Source organism: Botryllus schlosseri, chromosome 10 (genome assembly GCF_051294905.1).
Source record: "Botryllus schlosseri isolate E-star chromosome 10, Bs_hap1, whole genome shotgun sequence".
In the NCBI taxonomy this organism is placed as follows: domain Eukaryota; kingdom Metazoa; phylum Chordata; class Ascidiacea; order Stolidobranchia; family Styelidae; genus Botryllus; species Botryllus schlosseri.
In genome coordinates this window covers 3658197-3682678 of record NC_137245.1, presented here as the reverse complement: position 1 = coordinate 3682678, position 24482 = coordinate 3658197, and the positions used below count along the sequence as shown (strand labels likewise).

The following is a 24482-nucleotide window of genomic DNA, read 5'->3' as shown; positions in this document are numbered from 1 at the left end:
GTGTTGTATGCAAAAGACGAATGCATGGAAGTGTTGGGCCAAAGGGTCAATCTTAAACCGTCTGCTCCATCAGTGCCCTGCTGTAGAATCTTTTTGGATAGTGATGTAGCTATATCTGGGTACAGTGAGACGAAAATATTTGGTAAACTTAATGAGACTTGGCCCCAGTTGGATGGAATTGCGGTTATTTTCGAACCTTCGGGCAATTTCGTGAGTGAATATGAGTTGAGTGGTCTGTATTTGGTCCCTGGATTGGTAGACCCAGAATTGGATAGGATACCCTTGCTGTTGGTTAATTCTGGCGGTGAGGACATTATTTTGCCAGCTGCCTTGTTACTGGGAGTTTTGTGTCCGCAAGAGTGTCAGCCTGTGGAATTTTGCTGTCCCACGCTTGTTCAGGATGTCCCTCATCATCCTGGATCTCTACCTGAGCATCTGGAGTGTCTGGTAGACGGTGCGGAAGGTCTCTCTGATTTCCACCTCGAATCATTGCGGAACCTCCTGATTGAATTTCAGGATGTTTTCTGTGGCCCAGATGGTCGCTTGGGTCGTACTTCTGTGATCAAGCACAAAATTGTGACTTCCTCGTCTAAACCAATCAAAGTGCCTCCGCGACGATTGGGCTGGGCCAAGCGAAAGATATTGGACGTTGAGATTGATAAGATGCTGGATCAAGATGTTATTGAGCAATCGGACTCCCCGTATAATACACCATTGTTGTTGGTGCCTAAGAAAGATGGGTCATCTCGTGTTGTTTTGGATTTTCGAAAACTGAACGAAGTTACAGTGAAAGACGCCTATAGTCTGCCAAGGATTGATGACATTTTAGACTCGCTCGGTAATTCCACTTGGTTTTCTGTTTTTGATTTAGCCAGTGGTTTCTGGCAGGTGGAGATTGATGAGAAGGATCGCCACAAAACAGCTTTCAGCCTTCCCGGGAGAGACCATTACCAGTTCAAGGTTATGGCTTTTGGATTGGCCAACTCGCCACCTCTGTTTCAAAGATTGATGGAAAAAGTTCTTGCTGGTATTTTATACAAGAAAGCTCTGGTATTCATTGATGATGTCATGGTATATGCCGGGAGTTTCGAAGAGGAAATTGCAAATTTGAGGGATGTTTTCCTCAGGATTCGTTCTGCAGGACTGAAATTTAAACCGTCCAAGTGCAAATTGTTCAGAAAGTCGGTGGAGTATTTGGGTCATGTTATCACATCAAACGGTGTTTTGTGCTGTGAAGAGAAAGTGAATGCGATCAAGGAGTGGCCTGTGCCTTGTAAATTGAAGGATTTGCAGGCATTCTTGGGCACTGCAAATTATTACCGACAGTTTGTGCCATTCTTTGCATCGGTGGCCAAACCTTTGCTGCGGCTCACTAAGAAAGGTGTCAACTTCAAATGGGATGAACAGTGTCAGATGGCATTTGATCAATTGAAAACGAAACTGACCTCGGCTCCTATATTGGCGTTTCCTTTGGAGGATGGTGGTGCTTTTATATTGGATTCTGATTGTTCTGGTTTTGGTGCAGGAGCAGTGTTGTCACAGCTTCAAGATGGCGAAGAAAAGGTAATTGCATATGCAAGTAAATCTCTTTCAAAGGAACAGTGTAATTGGTGCGCTACTTTCCGAGAGCTGTATGCTTGTAGATGGGCAGTTGAACATTTCAAGACTTATCTTTGGGGTCGAAAATTCATTCTGAGGGTTGATCATGCAGCGCTTAAATGGCTGATGAATTTTCGCGAACCGGAAGGCCTGGTAGCCCGTTGGATATCTTACTTGAATACGTATGATTTCACGGTCGAACATAGGCCGGGGAAACTGCATGGTAATGCTGATGGCTTAAGTCGCAGACCTCGGCGACGTTGCAATCGTGAAGAGTGTGGCTCATGTGCCCCGTATTTGCCTTCCGAAGGTGGTAAAATTGTATCTGCGATTGTTGCCGGTATTTCTGACGATAGGACAAGTAATTGGTTGGGATCTTATACCTTATCTGACATCCGTCAAGGGCAAGCAGAAGACCCGGAACTTAATGTGGTCATACAGTATAAAGAGAATCGTACGGACCGTCCCACATCTGAAGAATTGTTGTTTCAGCCGCATGTAGTGCGTCAGCTGTGTATGCAGTGGTCTGTGTTGTCGCTGTGTAATGGAGTGTTGTATAGAAAGTATTCGAAGGCAAAGCCTGGATGTCCCGTAACGTATCAACTGGTAGTGCCAAGATCATGGCGCAGGGAACTCTTCAATCACCTTCATACTCTTCGGACTGCAGGTCACCTTGGACGTGACAAGACTTACTGGAAGATGAAAGAACGCTACTACTGGCCCGGTATGAAACGCATGGTTGAGCACTGGGTAAAATTTTGCAAGACTTGTACGGCTACAAAGTCACCTCATGGTATTCACCAAGCTGCTTTGTGCAAGATGCTTTGTGCTGAACCTTTAGATAGAGTGTCGCTTGATTTTGTTGGGCCATTGCCTGAGACTGACGAGGGGTATTTGCACATGTTGGTGCTTACTGATTACTTTTCGAAATGGGTTGAAGTGTATCCGATGCGTGTTAAATCTGCTCAAAATACTGCAGAAATTCTGGTGTCCCAATTTTTCACAAAATATGGGTGCCCACGAATAATTCATACTGACCAAGGGGGACAATTCGAAGGAGAACTTTTTCAGCACATGTGTTTGCTCTTTGATATTAGGAAGACTCGTACCACCCCCTATCATCCCCGTTCGGATGGACTCTGTGAGCGTATGAACAGAACGCTGCAGCAAATGCTCACTAGTTTTGTTGATGATTCTCGGTCTGATTGGGCTGACCATTTGCCCTATATTTTGATGGCTTATCGCTCAACAGTTCATCATTCGACTGGTTATACCCCAAATCGCCTGTTTCTGGGTCGTGAAATATCACTTCCTACTGATATCATGTATGGTCGGCCCCCCAGTAATGACAGTGCTAAATGCTATGTGGATTATGTCAATTGGTTTCGTGATGCTTGCTCAGATGCTTATACTTTTGCTCGGGAACGTCTATCCAAGTCTGCAGTGAGGCAGAAACGTGATTTTGATAGTGCGGTGAGACCGCTGGCTTTTGCCGTGGGTGACTATTGTTGGTATTTCTATCCTCCTAGAAAGAGAAAATTGTCCTCTGGATGGTCAGGACCCTATGTAATTGTTGAGCAAATTTCAGAGTGTGTTTACCGCATACAGAAAGTTGGAACTCAAAATTTTCGCAAGTCTCATGTTGATTACCTGATGCCTTATGATCGTGACGATGGGGAAAGTAGTGATGTTGGTGTTTTTGAACCAGTAATAGCTGATGTTTCTGATCATGGTGATGATATTTTTGATATTTTGAATGACCAGGACGTGCCTGAAACTGCATACACTACAAGGTCGAAACGTTTTGTTAGGCGTCCCAGGTATTTGTTGGATTATGAGTCATGATTACTGTTTATTTTGATAATTTTGTTAGTTTTTGGTTTGACGTGAGAGTGAATTTTTTATTATGTAATTCCCTCTATTTTTGGGGGGAGCAGTGTGACAGCCCACCCATTATGGGTGTATGTGATGATTGTTAGTTACTATTGTGATGGTACTGTTATTTCTAAGGCCGCCAAGTGTCTAGCTCCGACTTCGGTAAATGGACACTTGGTGGACCCATAACAATGCATGCCGCTTCTGGTCTGAACTTGCTGCCGTGAGGACGCGGAAATAAAGCTGTCTAAAAACTATTGTGAATCTCTTTACATCGACTATATCAGGAGGTCTTCCACAGTCATTACTCGCACCGGTACTCTAGTCCGGCTCAAGCTGAGCTGTTTCAATCCTGTGAACAATTGCTTTTGCAGTCCCACGGGACATAAAAGTTAAAAAATACGAGAGCTGACTGACCTCGATATGGATACAACACTGCAAGCTGCTGATCAAAAGTTCCTGAGCAAGCAGTATATCGACCAGGTCCTCGAAAATTCCAGCACCGCTCTCCTGAAAGTCGAGCGTGCTTTCATTTCCTCTATCGAGAATGCTTCGCCCATCGAACACGTTGTCAAGTGCAGAGACGAACTAGAAGAACTCAGCGTTCAAGTCGCCGCCGACTTGAACCGATTGATCAGAAGCGTTGAACAGGATCACGCCCTTCGAGATTCGATACCACAAATAGAAAAGCTGCTCGCAACAGCTTCACGCGCACAGGTCAATGCACGTCACGCCTACAAATCCCACTAAGAAGGAAGCACGAACTCTTCTTCCGAAGTTACCATCGACTACATTAATGCCCAAACTTCGAAGAAACCATCAAGTCTTCATTCCGTCACGCCGTCCAGAACATCAGCAACAGTCCGAAACGCTAGGCTGGCACTCGAGAGGATTAAACTGAGACAAGAACAGAGAAGAGCTACAATCGATGCCGAATTTGAAGGTAGATTTGAGGTTCTCGAAGCTACCTCGAACTTGGAAGCCGCCGAGGAAGAAGCATCAATTGCCGGTTCTGTCGGATCACGAGGGTCGATCATTTCCGATACAGAAAACATTGCTGCGAGTACTGAACCTTTGAATTTGGCTGCTACTCACGCATCGTGGTTCGTTCCCTGGGGAACGCCAGCGTCTGCAACAGGCAGTAGTACTGGGCAAAGACTCGCTAACGAGCCGGCGGTAACCCAATCGTTGACAACCAACCATCAGCCAACCGCACAAGCAAGTAAGGTAGAAGTCGCGCATGCTCTAGTTCAAAACCCTAATCGTAACTGTCGCCCGTCCGTCAGTTTCGCAGCGGATACCTATAGTTACCAGGTTAGGGAGCTAGGCTCGCATTCCCAGCCTGTTTGTTCGCGTAGTCTAGATGCCGGGCCGGCCACTCGTTCAGACCCTCGAAGCACTCCTCAGTGGCAGGGTGAACGTTTTGTCAATGAACATATTTCTTATCCTCGTAATACGCTTGCCAATATTCATCGTCGGCAAAACGATTTCATGTCTACTACGCACGATGATCTCATTCATCGTCCTCGCGGCCACTCCGCCAATATCCGTACTGTGCCGAACGCGCACACCGATCTTAGTTCTCATTTTCGCGGTCAACCCGCCGATATTCGTACTGTGCCGAACGCGCACACCGATCTTAGTTCTCATTTTCGCGGTCAACCCGCCGATATTTGTACTATGCCGAACGCGCACACCGATCTTAGTTCTCATTTTCGCGGTCAACCCGCCGATATTCGTACTGTGCCGAATGCGCACACCGATCTTAGTTCTCATTCTCGCGGTCGACCCGCCGATATTTGTACTGTGCCGAACGCGCACACCGATCTTCGCTCTCATTCTCGCAATCGAGTAATGACTAGTTACCGCCGCCCGGACGGTTTTTCGTTTTCCGAGCACGACCATTCTATTCCCCGGTATCGAGAGCAAGGAGATTTCGCGCTTTCTGGCTATAGTAATCCCGTACATAACCGCAGTAGTATTACTCCTGGCCCCTATCAACCGCGCGATTACGGTCCTTCCGTCCTAATGACACCGGATAGCCCGGAGAACTATAATAACGACCCCTATCTTGCCTCGGTGAATTCCATGTTAGGCTCCATGAAGCGTAGCATGGACCTCAACACTGTTACAATTGCCAGTTTCGATGGCAACCCGCGAGATTATTACCGGTTCATGAACGAATTCGATAGTGCTTTTGAACCCATAAATGCCAATCCTAGTGAAAGGCACGACGCCCGTACCAAGCTTAACAAGCTGATATCGTACTGTACGGGCGACGCTAAATCCGCACTTGCTGGCTGCAGTGCCAATCGGTATGGCGAGGATGCATACTTACATGCCCGTAACGTCCTACATGATAGCTTTGGCCGAGACTCCTACGTTATTGACGCTTTCATTGATGAATTGATGCATGGTGATGATGTTAACCCTAATGATAATCGTGAACTGGCTGGGGCCTATGATCAGCTTCGGTCGGCAAACCACATCCTCTCGCAACTTGGCGCAATGGCCCAAGTAAATGCACCGGCAGTCTCTGACGCGATAATGAAGCGTTTTCCCCGCCACTTCATACAAAAATTCTCTAGCAAGTATGAAGAAAAGATGGAAAACGGGTACGAGCCGCAGTTTAAAGATTTTGTCGCCTTCGTTGGTAGACAAGCTGGTACGTCAAGAACTCGACTTGGAAAATTCGTGTCGAGCATGCCGTTCGCCAGAGCTACCAAGTTTCCACCTCGAAAGACGCAAGTGAATGCAACGTCCGTCGATCGTCCCGTCGCTGTCACTAACGAACCAAGACAAAGCTCTTCACGTACGAAGCCAACGCCTCGCTGTCACCTCTGCGACGACTCGCACCCGCTCAACCAATGCGACCTCTTCCACCAGAAGACTCCAGCCGAACGCAAGAAATTTGTAGAAGAAAAGCCGGTCTGTGCAAACTGCCTGGGCTACGGGCACGAAGCCCGTACGTGCAAGTCAGATCGCAAGTGCTACGTCAGCGGCTGCGGAGCGCCGCATCACACCCTACTTCATGGGGGTTTCAAAATAAAATAACCGCAGACGTCAACACGATGTCATCTTGGCTAAACGGGAAAGTAAATCCCGTGCGGTTATCTGTTGTGCCGGTTATAATCACCTCTCCCGATTCAAATGTTAGAGTGGTCACCAACGCATTCCTAGACCCAGGCTGTGGTCATGTTCTGTGCACACACCGCCTGCGTAAAAAATTAAATATCCAGGGTGATCGAATGGTTTGTGAAACGTCGACCGCGGGTAGCGTTTTCGAAGGGGAGTTAGAGGTGATTTCTCTTACTGTGCAAGCCCTTGATCAAAGCACAGTTATTGATATAAAAAATGTGCTCGCGACTTCTCATTTTCCGGATGTGCAAAATCATACGCCAAATGTTGATACTATTTCTAAATGTGATCACCTCAGTCATATTAACATACCGGTTGCCGATACGAATGACGTCGACCTTGTCATAGGAAAAGATTTCCTAATGCAGTACCCAAATACAGAAATCATCAGGCCCAAAAATGGTCTGCCCGGTGCCGAGCTCTCGGTTTTCGGTTGGTCCCTTGCTGGCGCCGACCGCACCCTTGTCAAATCTGGCATTAAGCCCAATAGTGTAAATTTTATCGATATGAATTTCGTGCATGCTGAGAATACCATTTTTAACCGATATGAGTCGCCAAAATTGCCAATTTGCTCTAGTTGTAACGCTGATTTTTCGGACGTTTGGGTTGATCCCTATGAATCGCAAAATTCGATCGAAGACGAACAAGCGCTGTCGACTATGAAAGAAACCGCGCACATATTGAACGGCCGTTTCCGAGTCGGTCTTCCATGGAGAACAAAAGAAGTGAAGCTTCCATATAATCGTGGAGCTGCCGAGAAATCGCTCGAAAACCAACGCTTGAAATTCCAGAAAGATCCTGAGTTCTTTCGCAAGTATAAAGAAAAAATCGACGAATACCTGTCTCGAGGCTATGCACGGGTAGTCCCGCCCGACCTACTTTCTTCATCCGAAAGGACTTTTTATCTCATACATTTCCACACCCGACAACAGAAGATGCGAATCGTATTCGACGCGAGCCGCAAATTCTCGGGCATCAGTTTGAACAGCCAACTGCTCAGCGGGCCTGACGTCAACTCATCTCTAATTGGAGTACTATGCCGTTTTCGTATGGGCAGGTACGCTTGGGTTGCCGATCTCGCCCAGATGTTCTCGAGAATTCAGACCTATCCGGAAGACTCTGATAGCCTACGCTTCCTCTGGTTTGAAGACAGCAGACTAGATGGAAAAGCGATGGATTACCAGATGACGTCTCATGTCTTCGGAAGCACGTCTTCACCATGCGTTGCTCAATTCTGTCTTCGTCAGATCGTTCTTTTGAACGGCACCAGTGCCGACAAGCCTACGCTTGACTGTATCTTACGTAACACATATGTCGACGACATACTACATTCATCAGACGACCTTGAAACTTCGATCAAAGTCATCGAAGAGCTGCGAACACTTTTCGCTCACTACGGTTTCAACCTTACAAAATTTGCTAGCAGCAGGACCGAGATCATGTCGCGGATTCCCGAAGACGCCCGTGCTGCCAACCTGGTGGATCTCGACTTCACAAATTCCGGTAACGAACGTACGTTGGGAGTTATCTGGAACATGAATGAGGACTCACTTTGCGCCCGTACTAACATTAAACCTAAGCCTTTTACTCGAAGAGGCATCGCCAGCCAGATCGCTCAGATCTACACTCCCTTCGGATATCTAAGCCCGTTCCTGTTACCTGCAAGACTGCTCCTACAGGAAATATCTCGTGACGACCTGGATTGGGACACACCGATCGACGATAGTTTCAAAGCAAAATGGAAAAAATGGGTCGACTCACTTCCAGAACTAGAAAAGCTGTCGTTTCCCAGATGCTACAAGCCGCCTGGTTTTTCGCCAGTGAATATTCAGCTCCATGCATTTGCTGATGCCAGCACACATGGTTATTCTGCCTGTTGTTACATCCGTTTTGAGGATCCTGGCGGACAGGTTCACGTTTCTTTCGTCAGAGGAATCTCCAGAGTCGTGCCAAAGAATGCCCCAAGCATTCCCAGGCTGGAACTCACGGCTGCCGTAACCTGCACCAAACTCGCTAGAGACGTTATCAAAGACGTCGACTACAAGATCGACGCCGTCCACTACTGGACCGACAGTACCGCTGTACTCCAGAGCATTCGGAGTACTTCTGGTCGTTTCAACACCTTCGTACATCAAAGACTGCTTAAGATTCGCGCTCTGTCTCGTACCGACCAATGGTGCCACATCGACTCGGCAAATAATCCGGCTGATATTGGATCGCGTGGGCTGATGCCTCAGCAGTGGCAACGCGCAAAAATGTGGTTCGAAGGTCCCGACTTTCTACGCCAGTCCTTCGAATCGAGGTCTAGACACGAAAATGCACACCAACCCGACACGCTAATGGAACCAGTGTTTTCGACTGACGTGTCGCCGACAGAAGTGTCGTTCAGCAACTACTTGCGCAGTTTCTCATCATTCACAAGTCTCGTTCGCTCGACCGCTTGGATCCTTCGGCTCCGTTCTATGCTGCGCTGGAAGATAAAAGGCTGTCCAACGGATCCGCTTCTCGAACCACGCTCTGGTTTCCTCACCGTTGAGGAGCTTGAGGAAGCGACGAGGGAAGTTGTCAGACTCGTCCAAGCCGAGTCGTTTCCCGGTGCTGTCGAATCGCTTCGTGGCAACGCGCGCGCCGACCATGCCCTCGTTAACAAAAAGCATGTTCCCAATTCATTGGCAAAATTGATACCTTATGTATCTGATGGCGTCATGCGTGTCGAGGGTCGTCTGAACCGCTCACAGCTACCCGATGACGCAAAAAATCCCATGATCTTGCCGTCTAGTCACCATGTTACTCAATCGATTATTCGTCAATATCATGAGGCTAATGGTCATTGTGGCACCCTACAAGTTCTGTCCCTACTCCGTGAAAAATTCTGGGTCATGAAAGGACAAACTTCCATTCGCAAAGTCCTAAATAAATGTGTGTTCTGCCAATGCCGCCGGGCTAACCTAGGCTCCCAATACATGGCCGACCTCCCGCGTTACCGTCTTACGCCACACAAGACTGTCTTCAATTATACAATGGTCGACTATTTTGGTCCTTTGACCTGCAAACGCAAACGTACTGAGCTTAAACGCTATGGTTGCGTATTTACCTGTTTATGTACTCGAGCCGTCCATTTGGAAGTAGTAGATTCACTTGAAACTTCAGCCTTTTTGATGGCATTTTTCAAGTTCTGTGATATTCGGAATAGGCCCTCACACATGTTCAGTGATAATGGCACGACTTTCGTAGGTGCTCAAAATGAGCTAGCGAAGGCGCTGGGTAATTTAAACTCTAAACAGGTTACCTCCTCCCTAGCGGACAGGGGTATCCAATGGCATTTCTCGCCCAGACTTGCGCCGCATTTCAACGGATGTGTTGAACGTGTCGTCGCATTGTGTAAACGTACTCTGTGTGCTCTCAATAATGGTGCTGCCTTTCAGGATAATACTTTATCTGCGTTGTTTTATGGAGTCGCTCGCATTTTGAACGATAGGCCCCTGACGCCCATTTCGGACGACCCTAATGACTTGCCGTGTCTAACTCCTAACTCTATCATTCTGGGGAGTCTTGACACTTCTGTCCCGACTCACAAGTTCTGTAAAGCTGACGATTATACAAAAAATTGGCGCTATGTCCAGCGTAAACTCGATCTCTTTTGGGAGAGGTGGTTGAAAGAGTACCTACCCTTGTTGCAATCTCGTTCGAAGTGGCTCGATAAAATGCCCAATTTCAAAGTAGGGGATATCGTCCTCATGGCTGATTCCTCTGCACCCCGTGGTAAATGGCCGAAAGCCATAGTTGAACAAACATTTCCGGATGGCCATGGGCTGGTTCGAAAAGTTACTGTGCGTACTCCCACTGGTACTTATAGTCGCGACATCCGCAAGTTGTGTCGTCTTGAGCTTGAATGATTTTAGTCTCTTTTATTGCATGCTCTTTGTATCTTGCCAATTTCGCACCCCACTTGCCAATGTTGTGCATTTTTTTTGTACATTGACTTCGCTTACTGGCACTGTGTCAGCGTTCGGTACAATTGCTTTTGTTTTACATGTTTCTTCACTCCCCCATTGTCTTCATAAGCTGAAAACCACCATTCCTTCATTTTTTTGTGGCTCACCGATAACCGCGTTTGCAATTACGTTTCGTCACGGGGGCGGCTATGTCACGGTGGCTTTCCGCCCGTATTCTACGGTTCGTTACACATGACTACCTCACAGAACGAGGCCACGCATCGAACGCACATGGTCATTCTTTTGTCTGAGAACGTCGCACAGTGAACAGGGTGTTCTTATTGCTCTTGCATTCTAATTGACAATATTGTAATTTCTCAGAGTATTGCCAGCGTATTTTTTAACGTTATGTTATTGGACCAGACTGATTGACCTTGATTTTACAATACATCGTAACGGGGATATTATTGTGTCTGTGGTCTGGACTTATAGCAGTCAGTTGAAGATACTCGAAGTCCGTCATTACTCGCACCGGTACTCTAGTCCGGCTCAAGCTGAGCTGTTTCAATCCTGTGAACAATTGCTTTTGCAGTCCCACGGGACACGCAGTAAGAAGCTTGCGGCGATTTCTCTTTCTAATTCTGCCAATAAAAGACGCATCGATGAGCTCGCAGAGGATATTGAATGTCAAGTTATAAATAAGATTCACGCATCACCTTATTTTTCCATTTCAGTGTGAGACTTCTGATGCTGCCAAATTGCCTCAGTTGATGGTCTATGTTCGCTTTGTTGGGTCTACTTTAATTGAAGAAGACATGTTATTTTGCAAACCTTAGAACCGACTGCTAAATCAGAAGATATATTCAAACTTGTCGCCACATTTTTTTGATAACAATGATATGAAAGGGGAGAAACTTATTGGCGTCATGACTGACGGTGCGCCCCAGCAATTATTGGATTGGATCGCGAAGTGGATTCATTGCCAGGATAAAGCAAAGCAGCACAAAAGCGGTAGGATCTCACTGCGTGATTCACCGAGAAGCCCTTGCTTCAAGAACTCTACCTGCTGCAATGAAGGATAATCTTGCAACAATCGTACTAGTCGTTAACTTTGTCAAGGCAACTGCAGGCAATACGAGATTGTTTACTAATAAACTGTGTCAGGATATGGATTCCGATCATGAAACTTTATTGTTTCATACATCTGTTCGGTGGTGGTCAAAGGTAATATGTTAGCTCGAATCTATGAAATGAGAGAAGAACTGAAGCTATTTTTGGAAGCTCATGTTATAAAGGATATGCTTCTGTCATTTACATCAGAGAAGCTGCGACAGCAGTTGGTCTGACTTAGTGGACATTTTTTCAAGCCCTTAATAATTTAGATCTGATCCCACAGGGGAAGGATACGAATCGCATGAGGCGGGGTTAAACCCGCTAGACGCCAACCCGCCACACGCCAAACGCCACCCTGCGGCTGAGTCTCTACTTGGCGTCTGGCGTCTGAACGTGTTGAAACGCAGACTGGCGGCTGAATCGCTACATGGCGTCTGGCGTGTGAACGTGTTGAAACGCAGACTGGCGGCTGTATTGCTACATGACGTCTGGCGTGTGAACGGGTTGTGACGCAGACTGGCGGATGAAGTGCTATATGGCGTCCAACATTTTAGGACGCTGTACTGCAATACGGCGTTCGGCGATTTTGTGACGCCGCGTTAGATATCGGAATCATGAACTGAACCACAATTTTGTATTTCTTTCTAATTAGAGATATAATTCTTTTGCCAGGTTTGTATAGCTCAGTTGTTGAAACGCAGACTGGCGGCTGAATTGCTACATGGCGTCTGGAGTGTGATCGGCTTGAAACACAGACTGGCGGATGAAGTGCTACACTGTTAAAAAATACCAGTAAATTTACTGCTCAAATAGCAGGCAGCAGTTTTACTGCCATTTGTAAATGTAATTACTGCTTCCAGAAAGTCAATTAAATTACGGTGTTATAGCAGTAAGATTTATTACTGGTTTGCTAGTAAATTTACTGACTAAATGTAAAACTAAATACTGATTCCAGTAAGATTTATTACTGGTTTGCTAGTAAATTAACTGACTAAATGTAAAACTAAATACTGATTCCAGTAAGATTTATTACTGGTTTGTTGGTAAATTTACTCCCTATTGTAAAACTGAAAACTGCTTCCAGACAGTCAATGAAATTACGGCCCACACACTAATCATCAATTAATGATGCAGCGTCGAAGCATTTATTGATGTATTCATGGAACTTTTTTCAGCAACTTTGCAAACTTTATCACTTTAGGGTGAACGTCAGTTTTTCTTCTTTTAGATGTCTTTGAGCCCTGCTCTGCGATCCCAGCAAAGTACCTATAAATGAAAGGCTAGATATTACTAACAGGGACAAAGAATCAAAACGATTGCCAGCTGATAGTAATGGTGTATTCTAGTACGATTCATGTCAGGGGTGGCCAACCTTTTCAGCCGAAGGGCCGCATAAGATTTTCAAACCATTGCGCAGGCCACTTCAATATTGATAATCTTTTAGTAGTAGTCCAATTTAGAGCGAACCGGATTAGGTAACGGCGAAAACGAGACTTATATTACAGCGCATCAAAATCGATAACAATTATGTTATTAAAATCCGGAATTCATAGCCGCGCCAAGCGCAAAAATTATTCAAAGTTAATGAATGAATTCGGTCAATAATAATGGCACTTGAAATATTGTGGGTCGCCTCTGTATAGCGCTAGGCTCATTTGGCTTGGCAAGGACTGGGTTATATTCATATTTTAGTCATCAACATCCTGCATTTCGCAACCAGGCTGATCAATTTTTTGTTTGGCCTCGCAAGTTTACAATAAATCACCTGCGTAATTAATTTTTTGAAATTATAACTAACTTCAAGAATTACTTAGCGGGCCCCTCTAAACCTTCCCACGGGCCATGGTTTGGTCATCTCTGATTTACGTAGACCAGGGTTGGCCAATTTAGAAAATTACACCGTGGGTCACTCTCACGGGCCCGCGATTTGGCCACTGTGAAGCAGTTCTACACAAGTACTCTAGTGCAGTGGTTCTCAACCGCCGGTCCGCGGACCGGTGCCGGTCCGCGACGACTTTTTTGCCGGTCCGCGAGGTAAATTAGGATTCTATGCCTAAATTTCAAGATGCAATGTGTTAAAGGCTTTACCACTCAGACTCATAAAATTGTAAACTAATTCAGAACTGCGTGAGGTAAGATTAGGCCTCGAAACATGTTCGATTTGACTTGAAGTTCGAGATCGCTGGTGACGACATATACGTGCGGACTCGTCAAACCGCTTAGTTTGCACGATCATTCGTTTTCGATTCATTCATTTTGTGAATGACCAGGTATCGATGTTGCCTGCTGTTTTACTCTCGGCATAGCAATTTTACCTGACTCAGCAGACACACTTAAAATCACATGAATACCATCATGAACATATTCAATTACGAAAAAAAAACCTCGAAATGTCACTCTCTAGTACAAGGGTAGCCAACCTAAGGCCGTAGCAGAAAATTTGTGATGCCGTCGACACGTATTTCAATGAGAACGTGTTGGTGGCCGGGCCGTCGACAAGAAAATTGAATTTACGAATTGACTCCCGATTAATCCCGCGATTCAATGCGATTTCATTTTTCGATTTTAATATCATAGCGCCCTTTGCCATCTGAGATCCCCAGTACAGATGTGAACATCAGAGGAAAATGGTGAGACCTATTATCAACTTGGAATCGTGTGCTCCTGACGAAAGAAATTTGTTTCTGTCGCGTTTGGGTGATTTCAATATCTTTTCACTTTGACCGACAAGCTTGAGGGGAGGTCAAGTAATAACAGCAAAAAAGTGACTGTAATAGCAATTCGCCTACCAGAAGATGCATCATCATTTATAATTTGCCCTACATTTTTGAAAACACTCTCTCCATCAACTCTACTGTTGAATCTGATTACATGGGCTGAAAACGGATAAATATTTGACAGTAATATGTAGAACTGCTAATATTGGACGAAATGCATTCGTTAATCTGAAAGAAATTTCGCGCTTCGCGATTTCAGCACGTCTAGTAAGCCGATATGAAAACCTAGATTAATCCGGAGTTCAACGGAAATGACATGAGTATTAACATGAGTATTTGGCGTCCAGTTACTTCACTACGGATATGCCCAGGTATTCGGCCGTAGGCTACATAAGTAATGTAAATGCGGTCGCGAATAGCAAAAAGGTTGTCCACCCTGCTCTAGTACAATACTTGCAAAAAACGCTTGCAGACCTTACATTTCGGGTTTATTGCAATTTTAGAAGGTCTGCCGGTCCGCCAAATATTTTTTGAAATTTTACCGGTCCGCGAGGTCAAAAAGGTTGAGAACCACTGTTCTAGTGGTTATGGGGTGCATCAATTATGTAATTCAGGGGTCGGCAACCTTTTGCTAGTCGCGGGCCAAATTTCGGGTGTACAACCTTTTGGCGGGCCGGATTTTTTCTTAGTTCTATATTTTACGCTCACTTCGGTATATTATCCTACATTGCTGCAATCTCAATCATACCAATCCGAAGACACGTGTATTTACACTTCAACGACACAGAATAATTGTGACAATTGACGCAGTTTGCTTTGTCAAAGGTTTTCAACTTCGGTAACAAGTCAGATGAAATAAGAATCAGACCCTATTCAAAGTGGACGTCCGAAATACGTGATCTTAGCTTGCTCTTCGTGAATTTCATTGTTCAAAACTATTGTTCACATGCGTACGTGCTTCAAAAAATCGATGCAATTTCTTTTGCATTGCTGGTCAAGCTGGGATAAAGACCAATTTCAAGAACGTACTCTTTGTCAAAGTCATGCAGCGATATGCTCTTTGTATGAAATTTGTCATTCAATTCAACTGCATCGCATTTCAGAAAGGCCCATTTGAAATTTACAGGCAATGGTATTGGCGTCCACATTAAACAGAGTACTGAATAGTCAGAATTCATTTTGTAGAGAAGGAATGTCGGAAAACCGGGTGAATATTCAGTAGTTAAACTTCGTATCACAGTTACAAATGTAGTGTTGGTACTAGGTTTTCTCTCCTCCAGTATAGGAAAGTGAGCACAATTTTCTTTGTACTGTTGACATTTCCAGAGTCACAGATTTGTTTTGAATGCGCCTCAACATCTCATGTATGTACTTGTTTTCCCCTTGAAGTTGCAAATTCAATTTGTTCACATGTGACGTTAAATGTACCAGGAAAGCAAGATGAGATACCCATTTTCGATTACAAGATTATGAGTCGACGATATTTGTATTTTCGAGGAAAGTTGCTATTTCATTTCTCAGTTCATACACTCGTGTAAGCATAGCTGCTCGACTCAATGAGCAAACATGACAGATATAGGCCTACATGACATCGCCATATTGATTCTCTGCTTCTAGTAATATCTGGCGTAACTGATTCAGTTGATGAGACAAAAATCATATTAACAGTTTTCACCATTGTGGCCAAAACACTATTCAGGTTTTTTGTCTTGGCACACAATGCCTTCTGGAAAATCAAACTATAGACAGGCTAACTAACATACGGAGGCTAGTTATATCTATAATTGAATAGTTTGAGATTCCGTCATTGCGTCTGAGATGCTCCAAGCGTTTTTGAAGCAAAGGAAGAACACCTTTTGTCACACCCCGTTTGAGTGATTAACCCTTTAAAAAGCATGGAACACCTTCGGTTGCGAGATACACCCGATTGATAAGCACTGATCCAGTCTAGTCTATCTCCATCTCCTACTTCAACCACCTTCGTTTTATGGCGTAACAATAGACTAATACGATGTAGGCTACTATTATATCGTAGCAATGCCGCATTTTTTTCATGCAGCGCTGTGCTGCAGATGGAAACTCATTATGAAGCGGCGGGCCGTATTCTAGTGATAACTAATTATTATGTCGCGGGCCGGACGATTTCGCTTGGCGGGCCGGATCCGGCCCGCGGGCCGTAGGTTGCCGACCCTTGATGTAATTGATTACTTTAACTCGAGTAGCATCAGAGACTGCTTGGGACAAGAATTAAAGATAGAAGTTGTTGTCTTGTAAAGCATATAAAGGTAGGCATAGTCGAGATCAGAACGTGTTTCGGGGAGTCCAGGTGCATAATTAGTATCAATTAAATTTAATATAATCTGTTTCAATTGTGGTCTCACCCTCACTCATAGCTCACCTTTGCATGAACTCCAATGTAGCTGTTGCTTTTTCTGGGTACTCCATATTGAAGACATAGAAGCAGACGAAGAAATAAGCTACTGCAGAGTAGAAGGATTCCGTCGAATAAATGATAGATTTTCGGCGGTTATCAGAAACTTGTCTGTACAGTATACGGTCGAGCCTAAAAATGCACGGGTATTGTAGTCAGATTAGCACCCTAATAAATCACACCAATTTAGAGGTGGTTATGGTAAACCAGTGTTGGGATGACTCCAGTCAAGACTTGACTCGAGTCATCTTTTTGTATAACTTGACTTGACTCGAGTCAATTTGCTAAAACGACTTGACTTGACGTATCAGAAATGTGGATTGACTCGTGACTCGGAGCAAAATTCAGGAGTCAATTCCAAGTGATAAAGTTAATGGTGTCGATGAAAATAAATGAATCTTGCATATGTTCGGATTGTTCGCGCAACGCTGGTGTAACCAGTGACAGCTACCAATCATTCCATTATGGTGTGTTTTACTGAGCCGCCATTGTTCTCTCGCAAATAAATTGACCACAAACGAAGTGTTCGAAGCTTACAGTTTACATTGTGGTAAACAAGTAGTAAATTAATTTATTAGCAAAATATCTGTTTTTGTTCTCTGTTCTTACCTTAACCATTAACCAAACCTATTGTTTTATTGAAAATGAATTCGACTATAGCTTATATACTCCTCAACTATTGGCGCCTACTTGAATTGTGTCATATTAGTTAGTATTAATTGGTAATGTGACTTGACTCGCGACTTGACTTGAATCGACTCGAATCACTTCCAAATTGTGATTTTTATTAGTTGCATTCCCGCTAACTTTCCACGCTAATTCCTAAAATTATACAACGAATGCTGACATGAATTGGTGTAATCATAAGCATAAAATCTCACTTCCAAAACTATTGCATTGCAATCTAAACAATAACTTACCGATTGCGATCAAGAATGGATGATTTGGAGCCGCCTCCACAAAGTCTTCTTGAACACTTTCCTGAAAACAGATATGGATTATTACAACACACCTTCATTGACATCATTTGGACTTGTTTGATTGTTGGAGTCATCTGTCAAACAATGGTGAATAATGGCAACAAATGACTACAATGATTCGACTACTCGAATCTGAATCAATCATTATTGTAATTATTTGAGTTGAGTAGTAGACATTTTTTCGTGTACTGAAAGTATACGCGTCTCTCCACTGAAAGGTCATTTATCAACGAGAATTATAGACTAACAACTATGAATAAAAGAAGGCTTTTTGCTTACCATTCGCCTGAATATTTGTGAGATTGGCTCATCAAAGTATGAACATAGTAACTCGAGCATGCCAATAGAAGCCGTATATGATTGCGATTGAAGCATTTCGCATATTGTCGAAATTCTTTCCATCGTGGTGACAACCCTCAGTGACTTCACCTTTTCAACGCCCTGAAGAGAGAACGGGTTCCTTTTATAAAAGATAACAGTGAAGATAGCTGTCTGCAAACATTCTCAACTCAATATTGAAATAAAACGAATTTTGAACTTTTGTCTGCGACAGACAATATAATCACGACCGAGTAATGTAGTGACATAGCATTATCTATATCAAAATATAAGGATAGCTATTTATACTTACTTTTGAATGAGGTACCATAGCTACTGTCCATCATGCGAATGTTGTGTTCCTTTCCATCAACCCTACCAGTAAGCTTGGAATAATGTGCCAACATATACTGATCTTCCTTATTATATGAAAGAAACCCTTCTGTCACACCCGCAACTGTTTGCCGAAAACAACCGCTGTTTCCAGTCTGGCAATTCTTAACCTCAATCTTCCTCGCTAATCCCCTGGGATATCGAACAAAAGAACTATCGCTGGCTTCCCGCCTGATGAAAGTCACTCAACCATGACAGTTGCGAGTTGAGTGACTTTGCGCCCGATTAGCTCCTGTTGTTATATTAAATATAAAGATGATTATAAGCCTTAAAGTCGATGTACCACCATACAATCTATTCTTAAGCCTACTTGGTATTAGAACGGCTGGCCTACTGAAATTATGTCAACTTGAAACTATTGATTGTTGCGATATTGAATTCCTATATCTATAAATGCCTATTTTCAAAATGCTGAATGTCAGCAATCTCTGACACGCCGTGCTAAAATCGTACTAGCAAAATCGTAATACTCTACGCGTTTATGTAACCCTATTGTATATGGAATTACAATTTTATCAAAATCTTTCTTTCTTGGCCACAAGAAATGCCCACCCATACGTGTGACAAATAAAATAATTTACGGATTGATTCGGTGAATCGAATTACGATCTCATGTCCGTAATTGAATACGGCGTCAATAACAGTACATTTCGTTACGAACACGCATGTAAACTCGTTCACTGCTCAAAAGGTGTAAATTTACGGATTGATTCGGTGAATCTAATTACGATCTCGTGTCCGTAATTGAATACGGCGTAAATAACAGTAAATTTCGTTACGACCACGTATGTAAACTCGTTTACTGCTCAAAAAGGTGTAAATTTACGGATTTTTCTAACAGTGTATATGGCGACTGGCGTCCAACATTTTAGGACACCATACTGCGACATGGCGTTCGGCGTCTGGCAATTTTGAAACGCTGTGCCGTGTGTAGGTAACCAGTTGCATAGCGTCTGGTGTATCGGATATGATTTATAGGCAAAGTTACTCATCGAGATGGAAGGGAGTGCTGGTGAATGAAAGTGATTTATCGCTGCAATATTATCTTCCTCGATGGAGGAATAATGTCTGGTACCATAGTGTCCTATATGGTGTTTATATAGCTCAGTGGTGTCGACACAAGTAAATCTCACGGCCCAATGAAATCGGTCTACCTCATACTTTAGTTACATTTAGTCAAAGGCAAATTGACGGCGATTTTTGACTGGCTTGCTGACCATTCAATTTGATGAAACGGGTATCAATTGAAAGCTGACGCTGCACTGATTACAAAAATATAAATTATATTTCGTTCATTTCCCCGGAACCCCCATAATAAGCCTCGAATTTTTAATTGTAATGCAGAGTGACGTAGTGACGTAACAATGCTGTCTGGCGAAATGAGATCGACATCATGCTGCTACAGTTATTTGTTTGGTTGCTGGATGAGTTTCCTCGTAGCAATGGCAGAAATGACTTTAGCTGAGGACTTGACGCACCTTATCAAAATAGTTTCAGTTGAAGAAAATGGTTGCAGTCTATGCGACATCAGTTTTGAAACTGTGCAAAAGCTACATGATCATATTGAGGTAGTACACTGGGCTAACCGTGTAGAACATACCGTCCGGACAGATTTACAAGGTTTGTCGAGATTTTGTTTCATAGCCTACTTGCATACCGTCCTTCGCACTTCTTAGAACTAGCCTTTTTATTCATAACCGCATGACGTAGCTGGCTAGCGACGTAGTTACGTAGATTACATCAGACGCAAGACGTCAGCATGTACAAATTAGACGCAGCCCGTGGCGGCTGCATAGCTGATATACCCGACGCCACGCGTCGACTTATACAAGTTAGATGCACCCCGTTACATCCACTGCAGCAGATGGCAAACTCCAAAATATCAATCTATCCAATAGCCTACTTAGTTTGAAATTCTTCTTCTTAAAGTAATTGAAATTGTATTTGGAGTATGTCTTGATCAAATACTAAATTCAGGGGTATCCTTGGGCCTCTCAATTCGGAGTTTGACATTTTAATATTTTTATACAGGTATATAGAATGACATTGTAACATGTGCATAATAATATTAATATCAATAAAACTGATTGATTGATTATATATTTTATATGGAATTGTCAAACAAAACAAGTTTTGTCTGTCGATATAGCTGTGATATTTTAAGAATGCTGGGGACAAGTTGTAGGTTTCTAAACCAACTTCTCATTGCTCATATACATGTTCCCGACGTTTTCCAGGCTACATTGTACCATGTCGCTTGACATGTATATGCAGCGCGTGGCCAAGCACAGAAGTCACTATCACTGTCCCATCTGCGCTAAACTTCTTGGGCGGCGCGGATCATTTCAATATCATTTAACAAATGTGTGTGGCAATCCGCCACTCGGCAAGAAGAGGCTGAAGAGCAAGACTCCTAGTTCCAATGTGCCGGCGGAGAGCAAAACTAAAAAGCAATGCAAAGAATGCCAGAAGACCTATTCCAGACCACATTGCTTGACTAGACATTGGCGAGAGGCCCACAAAATTCCAGCAACCCTTCCTGCAGTCTGCAACGACCCAACCAATGGTGTTTTCATGGTATCTCAGGGATCTTCAGGCTCTGCTGCTCCATTACATGTCACAAAACATTTGATTAAAGGGATTATTGGGTGTGAGGACAAAGATTGCATGTCAATTTTTGCAACCCTCAAGGATAAAAATCCAGGAGTCCAATGTAAGCATTAAGAGGCTGTACAAAATGCACACACAAGTACAAACATTGCTTTAGAGGAAACGGCTTTGAACAGTCTTGTTGAAATGAAACTTATATCAAGTGCCACAAGTGAAAAATGCAGATCTGAGAGACTGAAAAGTGCGGATTCTAATGCTCCACTAGTGGTGTATGCAAATTATGAGACATTTAATATTTCGAATAGATATAAGTACTATTCGATCTTCACGGGACAAAAAACTCATTTTAGTCCTAGTGAACGTGTGAGGGTGACATTTGATGCTGAGGTGGGCTCGTGGTCATGTCTCTGTTCATGTAAGGCTGGATCGTGTTTGCATATCACAATGGCAAAATGGTATGTGCTCCAGACTGAGCCGGAGCTGATATCATCTGTGTCGAGGTAAGGTTGATTACATCACTTGATAATTATGTAGATGCTAATTTCATAATTTTGCAAAATTATTTCTTACTATCAAGCACTGTCTACTTACTAGAACGTATGCATCTTGACATTCATTAATTAGGCTCTCAATATTTGTTTTGCAGTTCTCAACCTCTCACCGATGACATGGAATTCAGTATGAAGTATTTTCTCGAGCAGAAACTGATTCCGGAAAATATACCTTGTGAATACCTGAAGGAAGGAATGATTTCAGAGCTGGTGCCAGAAGAAAGTGCTTGTACGAGGTGTAATGGAATCCTTGAAGTGAGCGTAATTAAAAAAGCTCAGATTTATGGAATGGGTCGTACATGGAAAGGTAATCAATTTGAGTTGGCATTGCTGCCTTTGTGGCAGATTCAAGTTGATCCACTGAAGGTTTGTGTGCATTTTATTTTCAATCTGTTAAATTGTAGGAGTGTGTGACGTGTTTTGTCGGATTCGCTATAGCGTATCACGTGAGCGCTGTCATGCCCCATGAACGATCATGGTGCTGTCAGCGCAGTAATCATTCATTTCTGCATCTGACTTTACCTAGTGAGGATCGCTAGTTTATGGTGTCGGCGCTAGTCGGGATATTGTTAATAAAAGCCTACCATACGTTCATTGGTCTGGTTCATCACAATTTTATTAACAAATCCCGACTGAGCGTATAGACGTAAGAAACGGATGGCGTCTGCCGAAGAGAGATTGTATCATGTTCCTACTCTCAAAGTTTTGCCGAGTGCTCCGGGAGCTGAACTGGTGTTCAAGCATTGGAAAGAGATGCTTGTTAGTTTTATCAAAGCCGCGGACGATCGCCGTCGTCAGTCTTCTGCGTCAACCTCGTCTACACCCGGCTCTGAGCAAGGTCCGCCCCCACAGTTGGACAAGCGAGGAATAATGAATGGTTATCTAGCTCCCGAAGTTTACTCGTATGTGTGCGACGCCGAAAATTTTGAAAAAGCGATCGAAGTCCTAGAGGGACTGTATTTGGTGAAGAGAAATATCATATATGCTCGACATACGCTCTCCACGAGCACTCAACAGCCAGGAGAAAACGTCATGGAGTTTTCACAAAGGCTGTTGTCACTTGCGAAGAATTGCAGGTTCGAGGCCGTGTCAGCTGAGGATCACCGTAAGCAATCTATCAGAGATGCGTTAATTGCTGGCTTGTCGTCCAATGCGATACGATTGCGTTTGCTGGAATTTGATCAGCTGACTCTTGATAAAGCTGTTCAGGTTGCAGATTCACTGGAGAGAGCGCAGAAGTGTTCGGCGATATACATGAATCCTCAGGCGGCAGCTTCCATCGAAGCCGATGAAGGCCAGAAGGTTAGTCAGGCCACACCCTCCAAGTCGCAGTCACGATACCAAGAGGATTCTGATGGACATTCTTTAGCCGTCTCGCGGAGAAGTGGGAACAGCAACCCCGTGTCGAAAGCAAAGAAATGTTCTAGTTGTGGAAACCGACACGGGCGGGTCTGGAAATGTCCAGCAAGGAATGCTGTCTGTTTCAACTGTGGCGTAAAAGGGCACTTTGACAAGATGTGCTTGAATTCTGTTCAATCCGACGAAGAGTCCGATGAGTTAGCAGCCATGATTGCTTCAATTCCTTCCTCACTTTCGAAAGCGGCAGTGATCGTTGCTATTAAGCGGAAGAAGATTGATGGATTGTTGGATAGCGGAGCATCAGACAATTATTTGAGTCTTGAGATAGCGCGGGAGCTGAAACTCAAATGGTTTGGTAAAAAGAAGAGCATCAAGTTAGCAGATAAAGGAAAGCGATCAACTGTTCACGGAATGTTATATCTGTCGTTTGAGCTGAGCGGGCGGAAGTATTCCGATGTGGTGTTCGGTGTTATCGAGTACTTATGCGCTGATGTGGTCTTGGGCCAAACATTTATGAAAAAGCACCGTAAAGTTATATTTGAATTAGGGGGACCCTTGAATCCCCTTGTTATTCCTGGACGAGACGAAGAACCTACTTGCAACTTGACTGCAGCAAAAGTGGGCACCCCGCCCAGAATATTTCAATTTCTCGATGGGTCGTGTAAACCTATCGCAACTCCATCTAGATCGTATAGTGCTCCGGATCGGGAGTTCATCAAGAAAGAGATATCTCGATTGAAAAATGAAAGGATAATCGAGGATTCCAACTCCCCGTGGAGAGCACAGGTGCTAGTCACTGGTGGACGACGTCAAAAGCAACGCCTTGTCATTGATTATTCTCAAACAATTAATCAATTTACCTTTCTCGATGCGTACCCATTGCCGAAGATTGCAGATGTCGTGAACGAGGTCGCTAAAGGCAAAGTGTTCAGCTCTATCGACTTGAAGTCGGCATACCATCAGGTTCCGTTGGAACGAGCTGACAGACCATTCACTGCATTCGAGGCCTGCGGGTCACTTTATCAGTTTATGGTGTCGGCGCTAGTCGGGATATTGTTAATAAAAGCCTACCATACGTTCATTGGTCTGGTTCATCACAATTTTATTAACAAGTCCCGACTGAGCGTATAGACGTAACAAACGGATGGCGTCTGCCGAAGAGAGATTGTATCATGTTCCTACTCTCAAAGTTTTGCCGAGTGCTCCGGGAGCTGAACTGGTGTTCAAGCATTGGAAAGATATGCTTGTTAGTTTTATCAAAGCCGCGGACGATCGCCGTCGTCAGTCTTTTGCGTCAACCTCGTCTACGCCCGGCTCTGAGCAAGGTCCGCCCCCACAGTTGGACAAGCGAGGAATAATGAATGGTTATCTAGCTCCCGAAGTTTACTCGTATGTGTGCGACGCCGAAAATTTTGAAAAAGCGATCGAAGTCCTAGAGGGACTGTATTTGGTGAAGAGAAATA

General features: G+C 44.0%; 2 protein-coding genes and 1 long non-coding RNA gene across 3 annotated transcripts in view; 1 reads left to right on the top strand and 2 right to left on the bottom strand.

The window, feature by feature from the left end:
- Nucleotides 1-20141, bottom strand: part of LOC145448464 (uncharacterized) — a 459562-nt gene extending 439421 nt beyond the window's left edge. The window contains exon 1 of the long non-coding RNA XR_013917925.1: nt 19717-20141. This is a non-coding gene — a long non-coding RNA (uncharacterized LOC145448464). The remainder of the gene's footprint in view (nt 1-19716) is intronic.
- LOC145448461 (uncharacterized) lies at nt 12779-19338 on the bottom strand. The gene is made up of 5 exons (XM_080326849.1): nt 18420-19338; nt 18068-18229; nt 17729-17789; nt 16776-16940; nt 12779-12926 (listed from the first exon to the last, which is right to left on the bottom strand). The coding sequence occupies exons 1-4, from the start codon at nt 18435-18437 to the stop codon at nt 16855-16857; spliced, it is 327 nt and encodes a 108-aa protein (XP_080182975.1). The 5' UTR covers nt 18438-19338; the 3' UTR covers nt 12779-12926; nt 16776-16854.
- Nucleotides 20142-20471: 330 nt separating the features above from the next.
- Nucleotides 20472-24150, top strand: LOC145448457 (uncharacterized). Its single transcript, XM_080326841.1, has 2 exons — nt 20472-21609; nt 21756-24150. Exon 2 carries the CDS (start codon nt 22318-22320, stop codon nt 24148-24150), a length of 1833 nt encoding a protein of 610 aa, XP_080182967.1. The 5' UTR covers nt 20472-21609; nt 21756-22317.
- The last annotated feature ends 332 nt before the right edge of the window (nt 24151-24482 follow it).